The sequence below is a fragment of the Sabethes cyaneus genome, chromosome 2, assembly GCF_943734655.1.
Source record: "Sabethes cyaneus chromosome 2, idSabCyanKW18_F2, whole genome shotgun sequence".
NCBI classification, from domain to species: Eukaryota; Metazoa; Arthropoda; class Insecta; order Diptera; family Culicidae; genus Sabethes; species Sabethes cyaneus.
In genome coordinates this window covers 191,897,694-191,916,115 of record NC_071354.1, presented here as the reverse complement: position 1 = coordinate 191,916,115, position 18,422 = coordinate 191,897,694, and the positions used below count along the sequence as shown (strand labels likewise).

General features: G+C 39.2%; 1 protein-coding gene across 2 annotated transcripts in view; it reads right to left on the bottom strand.

Annotated features, from left to right (window-relative positions):
* Positions 1-438: 438 nt before the first annotated feature.
* The window catches only part of LOC128737874 (uncharacterized), a 345,115-nt gene continuing 327,131 nt past the window's right edge, over positions 439-18,422 (bottom strand). For both annotated transcript variants that reach the window (XM_053832615.1, XM_053832616.1), the window contains exon 8: positions 439-17,879. In XM_053832615.1, coding sequence (XP_053688590.1) covers positions 17,731-17,879 — 149 coding nt within the window. In that variant the 3' untranslated portion in view covers positions 439-17,730. The remainder of the gene's footprint in view (positions 17,880-18,422) is intronic.

Genomic DNA, 18,422 nt, shown 5'->3' with positions numbered 1-18,422 from the left:
AAGCAATGGGGGAGTTGTTTTCTACTGAGAAACTTGCAAAACTCGAGATTGTGATAAAGGTCATCCGAGATTCAGGATTTATGTACAACACAGTTTAGTTTGTGGCAATACGAAGTTTGTCGGGTCAGCTAGTTACTAATAAATGTAGAAGACTATTTTAACTAACATTAAAATATTAACATCTTTGAGTTTTTATTCCCACAGATATTGGATACAGCATTTTTGGGACGTTCCACACTGGCAATAGTTTTTCATAACCAGCTTTCAGTATAAATTTATATTAACTGGAAGAAACTTAACTTAAAACATACTGTTAGGGTACCGTCAGAGTGCAAGCTTTTACTCTGTACGAGACTTTAGGCTGTTATTATTTAAACGAAAGGTGATATTTCACTCTTCAATCGAATAGACAGCTTTGACTTATTTTGGAAGCTGAATAACAATTTTGGAATACTATATATTTAACCATAAAAACATCTGTCTCATTTTTCTTCTCATAATAATATGTTACAAAACATTACAATTAAATTTTACATTAGTTTTCTCTTCTGTTTTATTTTTACCACCTTCTGCTTCAACTATAGTTTCTCCTTGTATTCCCAAACTCATTTTCATCTCGTTTTGATGTGTGTCTGTAGATTCCTGCTGTTGAGATTTGATTAAGATTGATTTCTTAGTATTTGCCCCTTTTCCAAATGTCGCGTTTGAGGCTATCCAAGGGATATCGACTGGCTTCGGCTATATTCTATAAGTTTATCGCTTAAAAGAACTTTGGTTGATATTACAATTGTCTCTGTTTTCGTTTTCGGGTTTGAGTTTGGGTTTGCAAAGTCAGCGTGTTTCAAGTGGTCCTATTCCTAATACCGGCCGTGCTCTAATCTGTTCCAAATTTGCGTTAGTAGTTTTGAAGACTTCCACCGCTTAACTGAACGTCTCACACTTTCTCATTCCGATTGGTCTACCTCTTCCGCAGGACATGAAATTGAAATGACAAAAGTTCACTTGACACGCCACGCCATAGTTCAATTCGCTTCTATTAGGAAAATATTTGACAAATGTTCGGTTTTAGAATAAAAATTCTCAAAATTTGGTTGATCGTCTTTCTGCTAGGAAATTACGAAAATAGTGCTAGGAAAAATAGAAAAAATCTACTTTCTTGGGTGAATATTTCTGTTGGTTCCGAGAAAAGCGTTGAGAGTTGCTGGTATTAAATTCGTACTTTACGGGCCCCTAGTGGCTACAACAGTATAGATGAAGTGACGAGAGAATTATTCCATATTGTTTTAAACTGCGACTCAAGCAATGATTATGGGCTTTCGAGTGTTTCTGGATGCGATTGTGTTGTTCAATAACAAAACATTTGTTTGGTCTGCCTAGTGAAGAAAATATCACCTATGATGTGTCGATTTTTTTACAATTCATATTTTTTGTTTTGATTTTATTAGATTTATTATTATTATTATAGTTATTAATTTTAATTTCAACCTGTTGGTAACTATGGCTCAGCGTTTGCTTGCTGCTAGCTTTTAGTAGACACCTTGACCTCGTTTTATTTTCTTTTTCGTTAAAAACTCTCCATTAATACAAGTGACAATTATTTCTTTAGGTAACACTTTTTGTTGTCTATTTTTTGTAGTTTCATTGATTTTCTTACGAAAATGTCTTTTCCACCCATTTCCACTACTAATACTACCGGATGTCGTCCTATTTTCAAATAAATCCCACACTCGTTCGTGTATGAATCTGTGCTTTGCTTAACAATGTTTCGTACAAATTGAGCTACTATTATATTACCGCTCCTGCTTTAATTGAGTATATAAACCGTGTTTCATTTGTTCAGTTAATTAACATTAGTTTTGCACCCTAAAAGAAACCAAATCGTCGTCAGTCGACCACTTGAGCTGTGTGCGTTGCTGCTTCGTACGATCACCCTCAGACAAGTGGACGAACACACACACATACTTTACAAAATTACCGACATTTGCGATTTTAAAAGATGCTCCGTATCCGTTACAATACCACCGACAGATTTTTTTCAAATTTCATCTATCTTTGCGGATACCGTAGTTATCGGCTTCGTTCCTTCTAGTTGTAAAGTTAAATAATTAATCGATTTATTTGATTGCTAACGGTTATCTAAGCCGATTCAGTTTAGTTTCTTTTCTTTTGGTTCTTAGAACATTGTATGTGTGTGTTTTTTTGGTAACAAATATACATTTTTGTTTTTAATGCGTACTATATATGCTTGCGTTGCCAGTGGAATATTGGTTTCAGATTGCTGCTGTTTGTTGATTTTTAGGTTGTGATTCGCTGAGTTGCAGTAATTAGTTCGTTTCCTGATCTAGCATTGCTTGCAGTTGTGTGTTCGTTTCAATAAATTATTTGCAGCTTTGAAAATGTGTACTTTCTCGTTTGTGATTCTGATTCAGTGAACTTTTTCATTGGTTTTTGGCGATTGATAACAGTTGAACTTCGATGTGCAACATGAGGTTGTAAATTGAAGGAACTTATCTTCTCATGACATAGGAAACCTAATCAAAATTTGCGGAGGAGGAAGATCAGGGGGTTGATTTTTGATCATTTAGATTGAAGTTAGAACTAGAGGCAGAGAGGCGCCTCCGTGTAAAATTCGCCAGTACGGGTATAATGAGGGATATTATGCAAGTTGAAAGACAAACGTATCCATCCGTGTTTACCTTCAGCTTGGGTTACTGCATCAAGCCAACGGACAAGGTATGTATTAATCCTGATCAGAATTTAGTTTGTCGTCCGAAGCAACCCGTGGCCTATGCCAAGTATCCAGTCGTCAACGAGGAACTTGATCAACGCAAGTGTTTGAAGAAGACGCCAATCGGCTACGACCATTCGCCCTTTCAAGCAGATTTTGTAACGTTGCGGTTTGCGGATCCAATAACCACAGTTGTTGCTAAAGGACATACCTCAAGTACCATTTTTGTTGTATAATAACTTATTAAACTATTGTGCAGCTAATTCCTGTGGAACAAGGGCTTGATAAGCTATTATACAACAAAAATGTTACTTGGGACTCGTCAAGCACACCAACTGCAAGTTGGTCTCGACGAACTATTGGATGAAATGGGGATGCTTCTATCCATTAACACTCATCGCAGAGTCTTCAAGGCGAACCACCTCACACCCAGCGTAAAGAATTACAACAACAGGTAGATATCACTGGCTGACTTCAAACAGGTTTCGGATAGCTAATTCCGGTGGAACTTAAGGTCGTATGCCGACAGGGAAAGAGACACTCATGCGAATGCTGAATATTGTAACGAGGAATAGCCTCGTTAGCCTTGAGCCTCTGTTCTCATGTTAGGGGCGGCTCTTGACTCTTGTACTCCGAGTTAGGAGCGAATCATGGCAATCCGCCCAAATCAAAATCAAGAAAATTTGGTTCGGAACATTCAGTGGGCGACGAAATAATGACATGGAATGAATACTTGGTACCTGGTACTGCAGATCACTGAATTTCGTGGGTAGCGGCATTCTGTCGATCGGCTAGAACCTCGACATCGTGACACTGTACGAGATTTGTCGCAAAGACGAGAAGATGCGGAGGATGCGTGGCAGCAAGGCTCAATTCTGGAGCGTCCAATGAGCTTTGTAGTGATGGGCAGAACGTAGTATCGCGTTGTGGATTAGAAAGCGATCAACGAGACAAGTGTGCATGTTGAGTATAAAAGGCAGTTTCTTCAACTACACCATTATGCAAACGTGCACTGTCCATACGATGACACGATGACGAGAAGGAAGTGTTTTCACGTTTAGCAGATGGCGGAGTACAACAGCTGTTTGTCGGGATGTAACGGAACATCAAGATCGGTAGGAAAGCGACGTATAGACCGGTGATCGGGCCCATTGGCTGCGCACTGATGCGAACGGTACAGCCACTTTACAGTTTCCTGAGGCTTGGTGATTAGAAGCACTCTCTTTTCCTACAAAGATGTCACCCTGGTCACCTGGAAATCATCTGACCAACGAATATTGAACGTAATCAACCATATTCTTCGAGTTTTTTTGAACATTTTGTGGCAGCCATCCAGCAATGGTTTTCTCCATCCGGAAACTAATCACTCCACTATGTAACTCGGAGCATTAGGCACATTCCAGCGTTACGGGACACCATGCCCATCATGCAAATCAGTTACTATTTACCGAAATCCCTGCCGTATAACCGGAAAGCAAAGTTCCCTTTAGTCACCAATTTTACAAACTATGTGCCAAAAATTCAGTGGAACGAAAACAGACTTACGCAGTCAAAATGATTGCTAGTTGTGTCCCTCTTAATTGCTGTAGCTCTGTCACATTACCCCGTGACCAACGCAGTTTGGATCTCTGTTCTGTATAACTCTGTTTCGTATCACTTTCGGAATGCTGATCCACCGCAGCTTTGTCGCAGCTTTGTTGCAGCTTTGGTTTCCAGGCTCGTCTGGAATTCCACATGGTAGTTATTTGGGACCGTAAATCTTCCTGCTGTACTTCAAAAATGTTAGTCACGTTCTCAAAGCTTCTCGTTTTTCTTACGCTGACAATCTGAAGATTTACTTGGGGATTCGCTACAAGGTTGATGCAATTTGTCTTCAAAGAGAGCTTGACACCTTTATGGATTGGTGTAACTCGCTGCCTGCTGGACAATCCTGAAAATGCTCCATTATTTCATTCATCCGTATTCGTTCACCTATGATATTCAACTACATGCTGAATGGTACTAAAATCTAGATGAAGTGTCTCGGCGTTGTTTTGAACGCTCAGTTATCGTTTAGACGACACGATTCCTACTTTGTGGACAAAGCATGCAGAACTTTGGAATTCGTCTACCGCATTGCTAAGGGCTTTACCAACGCGTATTGTCTCAAGCCATTATACTACTCACTCATCCGTTCGACAATGGAATACGGTTTCACAGTCCAGCATCTGTGTTGCCAAATCAAAGACACTTCAGGTGTGAAGGACCGTGCCAAGGGCTCTCTTTGCTGTCGGTAAATTGCAGGGAAGAATCAATTGTCCTGCTACTTTAAGAGCGATTGATCTGGACGTGCGTCCCGAGCCACTATGGAATAACCCAAGTAACAATTCAATAGCAAATTGGTCTTATGCATTTCTTATAGTAGTTTTATCAGAGCATTGCAAAATCTATCAGGTTTTATAATGTTTTTCCTCAAGTGATTGTTATCTTATTTGACTAACATTTCTGAAGTATGATTGAAGGAGACTTGAAGAAACACGTATAAAACTGAAATATCAATAAGTGTAATTCACCTTATAAGTGGTTTTAAAGGATACTTGATTTCTGCTCAAAAACGGCGCTCCTTAAAACCTAGCAATAGTTTTGACAAAAACTTATGACATTCTTCTGTAAGATTGGTTTGTCTTAACAATGCTACCATAAAACCGTCTTAAAACCGTATATTCTTGTAAGAGAAATCATACTCTGACGAAAGAACATTCGAGCGTAAACAACTGATCTGTCAAAATGGGCATCTGGACCAGGAGAAAATTGAACAAATACTTTAGCGCGAAACTTTAGCAAGATTTCATATGAAAAATCAGTGAAATCAAAAAACAATGAAGATTTCCAAATGAGCTGAGGAAGGACTATGCCGGTGATGATGCATCAATGGTATATTTGTATGTTATTAGAAAATTTGGTTCGATTGTATTTTGGCGGAGGCGGTGCCGGTGCCGGTTTGTAGAGTTGTTTGTATTTTTTAAATTGAATATAGAGGTCATTAGCCGGTGTTGGGAAAATGTTCGAAGGGGTTGAAGCAGTTGAAGCATATTTTTTTTAAAGACGGTTGTAACGACAAATTATATAAAAAATTTTGCAGATTAAACTTTACGCATGGAACTGCCGTGCAGCCCACTTTTAATTTTTAAAATCAATTTATATGGGTAAGCATAATGACTGCTGTACTTAAAAAATAATAAACTCAATATAAGTAGGTGAACCTCCAGCACAAAAAACAACTTACATGAAGTAATTTGCGGTTTCGTCACTAACCAGAATGACATTAGCTGAGGATCGGTTATGTAGGAGTGAGAGGGGAGCGAAGAGTGGAGGAGAGGATCCGGGAGTTTGATATTTGATGTTTTTGATATTATTCCTACTGCAAACAGCCTCAGCGAGGGCCTCAGCTAATGTCAAAAAATCCTTATATGTGTGCGTGGTGGAATACTTCATTGACACTTTGTTGACGTTTTCTTTGTTTATACTAGAATGATTATCTTGCAAAAAACTTGGTCCCCTTAAGTAATTCAAACAATTCTTGTTCAAGCACAAATTGTCTTCTTCAAGAATACAATAAGTATAGATGAACTTATCGACCTCTTGGAAAAATTTTCTTTGTCTTGTGCAAGACATGTTCGTCTAATAAGCGCTTTCAGGTTGATTTAGATAAAACCATTGAAAAAATGGCGAACAGAACTGTTTGGATTACTTTTGAAATTCTAGCCAATTGCATATGGGCGTTTATAAATGTGTTGTTATGCAATACCATAAGTGATCTTATATTTTCAAATAAATGTTCGGACACTTAAAAGACTTTTTGCCGCAATTTGTTAAAAATTTGGTAGCTATCAACTTCTTCATGAAATTATTGAATTTTTTTTATTAATTAAATTTTTTAATAATCTAACGAAAATAACCGGCGCGTTAAAATTTTCTAACTTTCATGTCACAAAACATCGACAAACTGAGCGTGACATGAAAAATTTCTCATTGATTGACAACAAAGCAGCTGCCTTTATTTTCATTTATATCCATTTTGGAAAAGCAATATCTGTGAATGCTTTTTCTCTTATAGCTTTCAGTCAATTTAAAAAAATAAAGACTGTGAAAAGTGTATGCTGTCTTGCAAGTATTTTTTGAGACGACAACTTGTGGTGGTTTTCTTTTAGTTTCAACCCACTCTTGGAAGTCACTATGAGTACATATCGATAAGAATTACAAGTTTTAAAAGGACCTTTAGAAATATTCTTGAGAACCTTCTTTAGTGTGGGCCTCCCCAGATTTATAAGGGTTTTATGGCTGTTTTATCGAAGATTTGTAGAATTGCAAGTTTTATATTCGGTTTTAAGGAGCAAATGCTGGAAACCTCTTCAAGTGCATCTTAAAATTAAATTTGTTACTTGGGAACTCAATGTTGAGAATACGGTGACTGTTATTAGTTCAAGAAAGTTAACTCTCATTAGGACGACTGCGGTCTGTTGATGTTAATTTAATAATGCGGATATAGATACGGATCATTACCTAGTAGCAGTGCATGTGCGCTCAAAGCTATCAACGGTATACTCCTCGCGACTAAAGTCGTCTTGCTCGGTGAAACATTGTACAATTTGACAACATGTAAGTTGCCGACCACTATACACAACTGACCGATGAGGCTCTACATTCTTCTGTGGAGTGGAGCTAGGTATTTCGACCGTCGAAGACAGATGGAGTAGACTACGTTCGGTCGTCAATAAGGTTGTAACCGCGATGGATTTCAGGGCAGCTTACGATATAGTCGAGCGCGAGGAGCTACGGCAGGTAAGGCGCGAGAAAGTACGTGAAGTGGTTGATGAGTTCATATATTTGGGATCTATTGTCACTGTTGGCAGGTAAAGAGATACAACGACGCGTTCAAGCTGGAAGTCGGGCTTACTTTTTCCCCCCAAACATTTTACCCAAGGAGCATATGCCGTCGCACAGTGCTGACGATGTACAAAACGCTAAACAGACCGGTAGTCTTTTGCAGACTCCTTGCTTACGACATACGTGCACTTACCATATAACAACGAAGAGTTGCGGACTATTTTTGGCGGAGTACAAATGGAAGGCGGAGTAACGCAGACGTATTAACTACGTGGTGCATTCACTACTTGGAGAGATTCCCATCACATAGCTGGCGATAGTTAGGAGGCTACGCGGAGTGCCGGCCACGTCGCCAGGATGCCGGACGATTCTGCAGCGAAATCTGTTCTCTTTATAAACTCCACCGGCACCAGAAATAAAAGAGCGTGTGAGGTGGCTTAACCAGGAAACCAGGTTGAATTCACCTGGCGTGTGTCGAGCCGCTTGACAAATGCTGACGAGTAGCCCAGGACCGAGTACAGTGGAGAAAAGTTCTTGATAAGGCTCGAGCCACTTCGGCTCTAAACCGCCAAGGGAAGAAAGAAATGATTGAATAAAACAAATGCTACGTAGCCACGTGGTGGGTGAGAATCTAATTATATAAGAGGCTTATGTCTGTTCCGAAAACCAGGTCTCTGACAGGACGTCATAAGTGACTTATCGGTAAATAAAAACAGGTCCCTGACAGGACGTCATACTTTCGTAACAATGGGTTGTATTCTCAGTCACCTCACTGGTCGACTGCTGGACTGCTCGATTGCTCAACTGGTTGACTAGACTGCTCGACTGGACTGGTCGATTAAACTGGTCGATTTGATTGCCCGACTGGACTGCTTAACTGAACTGCTCAACTGAACTGTTCGTTTCGACTGCTCGACTCAACTGCTTGATTGGACAGATCGACTTAACTGCTTGACTGAACAGCTCGATTTAACTGCACGAGTGGACTACTCGCCTTTACTACTGGATTCGACTGATTGACACATTTGCTTGCTTACTACTCGACCCGACTGCTCGACTTAACTGCACGATTGAACTGCTCGACTGAACTGTTCGATTCTACTGCTCGATTGGACTGCTTGACTGGACAGCATGGTTTATCTGCTCATCTTAACTGTTCCATTCGACGCTCGACTCAACTGCTCGATTCAACTGCTTGATTCCAATGCTCGATTGGACTACTCGACTTGACTGCTCGAATGAGCTGCTTAACTCAACTACCCGATTGGACTATTCGAATCGGCTGCTCGCCTCAACTGCTCAACCTGATTGCTCGATTCAACTGCTCTACTATACTACTCGATTTGATTGCTCGACTCAACTGACAGCTTGATTTAATAGCTCGACTAGACTGCTTGACCCAACTGCTTGACTTAACTGTTCGATTCAACTGCTCGACTGGAATACTCGTCTCGACTGCTCGTCTCAGCTGCTCAGCTGGACTACTCGACTCAACTGCTCGAATAAACCGTTCGACTGTACTACTCGACTCAACTGCTCGACTTAACCGTTTGACCCGACTGCTTGACTAAACCATTCGATTCGACTGCTCGACTCAAGTGCTCGACTAGACTACTTGATTCAACTGCTCGACTGGACTACTCGACTTAATAGCTCGATTAAACTGCTCGACTGAACAGCTTGATTCAACTGCTCGACTAGACTGCTCGATTTGACTGCTCGACTTGACTGTTCGACTCGATTGCTCGACCCAACTGCTTGACACGACTTGCCTGCTCAACTCGATTGCTTGTCGCGATATCATATGGTCGGTGTTAAATCAGACCGGACCAAGTCGCAAAATTTAAAAAAATGAGTTAATGTTAGCAAACGATCAAAAGTTTTCTAAGCAACATTTTACTCAAATCAGACTACATAAATGTTGCAAAGAAGAAATTTTTATTCAGCTGAATAAAATCCAATACGACCATGAAAACTGTTTGTTTCGGTTTCCGGCTATGACTCTTTTATGTACAACACCTTAGAGCTATAGGAACTCAAAGAATTAATACAAGATTAAACATCTTCGCAAACACTGGCTAATGGAATGTATCCGCAGTTTTCGAAATGATATCGAACAGATATTTATATTTTCCGGATCGTAAGATTCGGGCTCAACTAGTATGATATATAAGAATACACATGTCTATGTGAAAACGGTTATTGAAATGGTCAAAAAACTTTTTGCATGCTGCATTAGCTCCAGGAAAATGTATGAGATGAGAATAATCTGAAGTCCGATCATTTATGATAAAATAGCAGTGTATGGTATTGTCGTTATCGTCGGGCCACTGTTATGGTCGGGCCATCACGATTTTACAGTTTTAGTAACTCATGATATCTTTGATACAACCATTGTAAAACTTCTTACTTTGATAGCTAACTTTTCACAATATTGTGAGTTTCAATCGTGTCTTCAAAACACCCGTACTGAATTCCGTGACTAAATCTTACAAAAAAAGTTTTCCAGGCGCAATGAACTTTTTTTCAAGAAATGATTCATGAAATGCAGTTATCGAGATAAATTTTGAATATGTATGAAATGTGTTGTGCTGCACACGAAGACTATAACAAAATTCCCTCCAGTAAGGTGTTTGGAAAGGCTAAGGTGAAATACTAGAAAAGCGCTATTTGCAAAGGTCGGGCCACTTGAGTAGTCATGGTTGGGCCACCATAATTTTAAGCGCTGAAGCGCAATAATCGCTAGAGAATGACAGTCACGTAAAATGTGATAAAATAAAGCAAAATTAATACTATAAAAACCTAGATTTTTGTTGTTTTTCCATTGTAGTTGTACACTTCGGAAAAGGCGATTGTAGCAATATTGATTTCACAAGATCACCAAAATTTCGCAAAAATGCAATTAAAAATAGGGTATTTGTACCTATGTGATCCGTTGTTCACGGAATTCATTCTTTTCATATCTCTATATAGAATTTCAATACGTATGTCTTAGATTTTCTGCGGTGGCCCAACCTGTACAACATGGCCCGACTATGACAACATTTTTTGTCTTTACGTAAATGCCTATAACTTTTTTATTTTTCAAGCAATCAGTTCAAAACTTTCCGGAAATATACATTATTCTTAGAGCTTTGCAACGATGTATTTAGATTACCAAAGTTCCTTTTGAAACGAAAGTTATGGGCGAATTCGAAAACGTTGCCCAACCACGACGACACTCCCCTACTACAGATCTGCTTGAATGATTTCAAATATTTTCTGGTCTACTCCAAGTTACTCAAATACAAAACTAATTTCTTGTCTTACACTTGAGGCTTCCATAATTGTGCAAGCATAAAGGGTTTAAATGCAGAAAATGCTGCTCCGTTAAGTCAAGTAGGGGAAAAGTGTATAATGTGCCCCCCCAAGAATAAATGGATATATCTCCGTTATACTTCCCCAAATTACCGTTACAACTACGTGTATATGTTGGTACTTAAGCTGACAACCAATTGCAATTGTTTATTTCATTTAGTATTGTGGAATAAACATGATAGGAATTATTTAATAAAAGCACCTAAATGTTGTGTTTCTCGTCTGCGCGGGGTAAAATGCCCCACCTGCGGTATAATATGCCCAATGCGGTAATTTGAGTATTTCTACCACTGACAGACCAACTCTATTTTGTAGAAAGTAAAACTATTTCCTTTGTTTTGCAAAATATCGTTATTTTATGTAAAATAAACCTAGTTTCGGCCTTCTGGTGCACTTTTTCTTTTCTGCATGGGGCACATTATACCGCAGCTGTGGCGTTTTGTACCGAGTAGTTGAATTACCTAGAATTTAGACGTTGGTAATAAATTATTCCCACCACGGTTGCTCTACAATACTAATTGAATTAAATAATGGCAATTGGCTTCAAGTTAGATCTGTTTACCAATGTTTACAGCTACATTTGCAAGGGGGGGCAAATTGCACCACCGCAAGTGGGGCATATTGGCCTGCTTTTACTTATTTGAAAAAATATTAAATGCTAAAGCAAATCAAGCGTTTCATACCGTTATTTTTAGCAGGGATGTCATTTTGAAGTTCACTTTACGCAATCGAATCGCAACAACCGGTTATTTACAGATTTTGACAAGAAAATAGCTTATGGAAATGACGCCAAAAGTTACATCGGAAGCTGCTCAAAAACAAATTTATTTTTATTTTGTTTTTACAGCATGTGACAACTGTCATACTTGCATAGTAGGCTAGTTCCATCAAATACTATGGTTTCTGGGTGGTTTTGCATTTTAATTTCGCTTGTTTAGCGAAAAACGAAGGGGGGGCACATTGACCACGGGGGGCACGTTATACACAATTCCCCTATATCAGCACGATGCTCCGAGATGTGTCGGTCTGGGTAACTTCTCTTTTTTATAGTTAAGTGAGTGGCGGCAGCGGCTGGACCATAACCACAAATTGAAACCAATGCATGGGGAAGAAAAGCCGCAGAAAAGTTTATGGCACTTTTGCTGACTCTTCAATATGTACAGAACGACGGTTGGAAGGTAATTTCCTCGTTTGAGATTCAGATCAATCGCTCTTTAAGCATCGTTAGAAATGTGCCTAAGAAAGTAGTTTCTCGGGAATTCTTGTTAATAAAGTTGCTGTAAGGGAACAAAGTTGCATAAAAGGCAGGAGGAGCGACTTTGAACTGATCATCCCGTAAAAGTTTACTTACTTATTTTCGAATAAACAAACATAAAAATGCTTTCAATGGCAATCAACCATGCTGAAATTTGTAAAAAAGTGAAATAGATGGCAAAGAAAAGTTAAATAACCTATGTTTTTCTGAGAAAAACCATGATTACATGAAAAACATGACAATAGGTTTCGGCTTTACTGAAGTTAAAGAACCGTAAAACGAGGTAACATTGATCATCGGGGTAACATTGGTTAAATAAATATGTGAAATAAACAACTTCTGCCAACTTTCCTGAACTGATCAATGTTACCCCCAATGATCAATGATACTCCGTTTTACGAAAATTGAATTTTAATTATTGGACATTTTCAATGCCTCGGGCTATTGGTATGGATTCGAAGGTTGACCTTTTCCGCCAATTGAGCATGTTATTTCAAAATAATAATATCTGCTTGCAAATTTATTTTCTAGCAACATAAAACGAAAATCGAAATTGGCTGCAGCAATGAAAAACAGCCAACGTGCAACCTGCGAGTGGAAATTTTTAAAACAACAAAGTTTCTTGCCCCTAGGAAATTGGCTTTATGGAAAAGCTCCATCTGCATACCTACATATGCATATCGATGTAAAACTATTCATTCAACAGATTCGGTTTGACGTCATAATGTTCTCGTTTTTCTGTGGTTTGCTAGGCATACATACAAGCTAGAGGCAGGAGGCTGCTTCTACTCAGTTTCCACGCCGGGCGGATGCCGGATCCCGCTGGCGGCAGTATCCGATATACGTGCAACAGAGTAAATGACAAATAGGGATAACCCTGCCCTCTCACTAGGTCCTCGCATTGGACCTTGTGCTCATTATGGAAGGTTGAATAGGTTTCCATTTCATCCGCAGCCCGACGTCGTTGGCTCACAGCGCGCGGTATGCCTATATTGATGAAAGAAACCTTCGATGTCCCTGTACCAACGCCCTCGGTGATTAACTAAACAAACGAAGGTGGAAAAGTTGGGATGTAATGAGATGGCCTTTTGGTTGGCACACCAAAAATATAGATTTTTGGAACCTTTTTGTTACAGAGATTGATATTTGGCGTAAAAATATAAGTTAGAGTTGTCTAAACGTTATCGGATCTCAACTTCTTTGTACACGTTTGTATTTTGCACATGACTATCCTGTAGGTGAAGATCTGCTTCAATCTATACACTCATGTTGAACATAGTTCTAAACCAAAGAAAAATTTCTACAGATATTTGCTATGCAATTGTTTTAGACCAATTCGTATTTTTTAATATGAACTCTACAGTAACCGGCTGTTAATACAATAAATAACTAACATCACCATTTGTTCACTAACTATAACTTACCACAAAACAAACGTTTCCAGAAATAGAACATCAATTTTTAGCAGCAATTGGTTTCATAGTTTTACGAAAATCTAAACATTGTTTCCATCTTCATAACAACTAAGCTATTACACGTCTATTTTGTCTAGTTTCCAAAAACAAAATCGATGAGACTTTAACAAGTGGCACACTGCGTTTCCTTGCGAAAAACATATTAAATTTCTAATTTTAGTCTGATTTTCTGTCTTACTAAAACGTGTTGAATTTCACATAAAACACTAGCGACGCGACAACGACTCTGTTCAACAAACGACGTTTTTCGCCACCTGCTAGGTGGATCGCAGCTCGCAGGACATTGTCCGGAGTGATCGGAATGCTTACGCATATAATATTTTTAATTTAAACAATCACCAATCGTCGTTATTCAGCGGGGGCAAACTCGAATAATTAGCGATGCCTGGAAGTGCATGCAAATTACCACCCAATCATGCCCATTGCGTTCGGTATTCGCTAACTTCTGGTGGAACACATGCTTCGGCGGTCGGTAGAGACAAAAAATTCCCTGGCTGACGTCAGTCCCGAATGGCATTTTCTGTGTGAAAAGCAGAACAGCTAAAATATGCAGCATATTTTACTTGAATTTACTTTATTTTTCTTTGTTAAAAATTAAGATTTGAATTTTCCGAAAATTTTGCCGAACGAAGGAATAATAACTTGTCTTATTTAAATTTTATTCTGCAATTGAATAACAATAGAATTTGTCAAAGATTAACATAGAATGTAAAATAATACTATAAATACCTAATCAACGCTCCAACGATAAAATAACTGAAAGTCTTCTGGGCTATTTTACAGCACTTATAATTATTTTTGGATGGCATACAATTAATTTTTTATAACAATAGCTTTTTAACAACCGACGAAGGGGACGATAGAAGAAATTAATGGAGCAGAGGTGTTCATAGTATCCAAACAGAATGGGACAAGGTGTTAAGGGGAAAGAACGGAAAATTAGGTAAAGGAGGGTCATTGAAGCAACGCTTGAAAAGTTGTGTATTGTTCCTCTTTTCCCAAGTTCGGGGAACCGCGGATCGACAAGTTCGAAGCCAATTATAACAACCGGATTCAAATCCACTTCTCCTTCCAGGCCCTGTGGAGGAGCAAGACTCTTCTCCCAGGACATTCGTGCGTCCGATTATGTAAAAATCGAATGATCGTCACTGTTTTTACCATTACTTCTGTATTGAACACTCCAAGGCCAACTTATATTAAGATTGAGCTGGCAAATCATGGAATATCACATTGACGATCCTGCCAGGTCAATTTAGATTAACCTGGTGAAAGGCCATGGCCAGTGTATATTAAAGTTGAGCCAGCGAAAGGTCATGACCAATGTATATTAAGATAAAGCCGGGAAAAGCCGATGGCCAAGGTATGATCAGGTTGAGCCGGCGAAAGGCCAAGGCAAACGTATATTACGATTAAGCCGGCAAAAGCCATAGACAACTAAAGTTGAGCCGGCAAATCATGGAATATCACATTTGCGATCCTGCCAGGTCAATTTAGATTAACCTGGTGAAAGGTCATGGCTAGTGTATATTAAGGTTGAGCCGGTGAAAGGTCATGGTCAATGTATATTAAGATAAAGTCGGGAAAAGCCGATGGCCAATGTATGATAAAGTTGAGCCGGTGAAAGGCCAAGGCTAACGTATATTAGGAATGAGCCGGCAAAAGTTATAGACAACTAAAGTTGAGCCGGCAATTCATGGAATATCACATTGGCGATCCTGCAATGTCAATTTAGATTAACCTGGCGGAAGGCCATGGCCACGTATATTAATATTGAACCGAGAAAAATCCATGGCCAATGTTTATTAACGTTGAGCCGGGAAAAGCTGATGATCAAGGTATGATAAAGTGGAGCCGGCGAAAGGCCAAGGTCAATGTATATTAAGTTTGAGCTGGCAAATCATGGAATATCACATTGGCGATTCTGCCAGGTCAATTTAGGTCATGGCCAACGTATATTAGGACTGGACCGAGAATAACCCATCACCAATGTATATTAAGATTGAGCCGGCGAAAGGTTATGGCCAATGTATATTAAGATATAGCCGGGAAAAGCCGATGGGCAAGGTATGATAAGGTTGAGGCGGCGAAAGGCAATGGTCAAAGTACAGTAAGATTGAGCCAGCAAAAGTCATGAACAATTAAGGCTGAGCCGACAAATCATGGAATATAACATTGGTGATCCTGCCAGGTCAATTTCGGTTGAGCCGGCGAAAGGTCATGTCCAACGTACGTTAAGATTGATCCGAGAAAACCCGTAGCCATTCATATTAAGATTGAGCCGGTGAAAAGTCATGGCCAATGTATATTAAGATTGATCCTGGAAAAGCCGATCGCTAAGGCATGATAAGGTTGAGCTGGCGAAAGGTAATGGCCAACGTAAATTAAGATTGAACCAGCATAAGCCATGGACAATTTAGGTTAAGCCAACAAATCATGGAATATTGGCGATCCTGCCAGGTCAATCTCAAAAAGTCAAAAAGGAAAGCATCTTTCCTACAGGTTATGTATAAGAATTTATGAATTTCATTACAACAAACAAGAATAATATGACGACTGTACCAACAACGGAAATAATCTATAATTGACCTGAAATAATGCCATGTAATAAATTGTTCGTTTCATGCAGGGGGAGGATGTGACATTCTGGTATTTATACCCTATAAGAGGGTTTGCCTAGAATGTATATTGTATGTTGTTTACATATTATTTGTGTAGCGTGCTAGCGTGTAACTGGGACAGAGAAAGTGGCAGGAGTTTGGCTGGCAGCTTTCCGAGAAAACACGGTGCGAGTCAGTTGCGCAGAATAGCAAACTATGGAATATCAAAATAGGTAAAAGTTGTAAAAGCGTGAATACCAGATATCATAACAGTTTTTACCTACCATAAAGCTTTGTAACATGCGACAATGCGAACACAAAAAATGTGAATGCATGCACTTTGTTTGCTTCTAAATTTAATCTTAAAATGTATGGACTAGCTGGAGGATTGTACATGCAAGTCGGCTAAAGAAGAAATTAGTCGGTACATGACAAAGTAGAGCAAAAGTTTTGTTCATCGCATTTTTATTTCATTTTCAACCACATTCAAACCGTAGGAAAGTCGATACTCCACCAAAACTCTGTGCATCTTAATATAGACTTATGTATAAATTAGTAGGATTTATCTCATCTCATGATGATCTTATGCGAAAGTTGATTTGAACCAAATCCCAGCGGTTAAATTCTACAACACTCTTGCATGTGGTAGAATTCCTAACAAATTCAAGTTTATTTTCGCGGATCAGTTCGCGAAAAAATTCATGATTTGGCAAGAGAACACGTTTGTTCGCAGTCGGAAGTGACTGAAAATTGATAGGACGACTATTGGTTCCAGCAAGATGGCACTACATGCCGTGCAGTCCGTGTGAAACGATTCTGATAAATGTTCTTAAAGTCACAAATATCGAAATAAATCGATTATTATTAGTTGGTTGCCAAAAAAAGAACCAGAACAATTGAACATGTTGAGAAAAAAATCTGTGCCAAATATATTTTTCGTGAAACCGTCAGGTCATGTTGTTATAAATAATATAATTTACACGTGAACAAACTCACGTTAAGGTCAAATTCACTGTTATCAATCTAATCCATCTTTTATACAGAAAATGCCATTCCAGATAACCGTTTAAGCCTTTAGCTTCGCGGGCGATTTACTGCCACATGTGTTATTTTAATTGAATTTTCCTGTGAAATTGAAATTAATTAAAAATAACCGATCATCGGTTGGCGTCACTGTTGCTGCTGCTGCTGCTGATTCTACTGCTGGTGATGCTGCTGCTGCTGCTGCTGGATACAATTGACGGTTGGAAAGCAATCTAAATCCATCCAGGTGATAAAAGGCTGTATTGCTAGGTCATCCGAAAGCAAAATTTACATATGTGCGTATCGACGAAAACTTCCGGCATGCCGTCGCGCGGAAGGTTGCGGGAAGGTGGTTCCGGTGGCCCACTGGCATAAATGGCTCCAACGAAAGCAAACCATAATCGGCCGGTCCGGTAGCACCGGTGCTGGTTATGCGATTTCGTTCCCACCAACACCAACTCCAACACCATCACCACCGCCGCCACCACCAGCGATCAGTCGGTTGTATTCGGTGTAATTCTTTATCATCTTGGCTCTGTCGAGGGACTCCCGCATGAGGCGCTCGTTTTCCTGACGAACTGCAACGAGAGGAAAAACAGTGAAGAACATCAGTTAGTGAGTGAGGCCGAGGGGTAAAATTGATTACCCCTAGTAATGTAATCTATCATCAGCATCGTTCGGTGTCAACGATGCAAAAATTGCTCTAATTAGTACTCTGGTATCACATGGGGGATAAATCTATCGTCACTTCATGATACACAAAAGGGATACGGCGTACTATTGTTATCGGTTTATAGTAGGAATTTAATAATCGATGACAATAAGCAATGAAAACGCAAGCCTAGTTTTTCAGCTACTGTATGTGTAGAAATTTATTGTAAATTGTAATTACCAGACGCCGTAATCCATAAAAAACGAATAATGTACGATTTTCTTTGTTTCGATTATAGTCACATGAACAGCTAGGGTTATTCATGAGTCCTCGGCATGAGGAGTGTGAATTTTACCAACTAAACAGAGATTGACCTCTATGCAAGAAATGCTTTCATGATTTTTAACTGTCTGTAATTTGTAATAATTGTAATTCATAACCATGCTAATTCAATGCTTTATTCTATTAC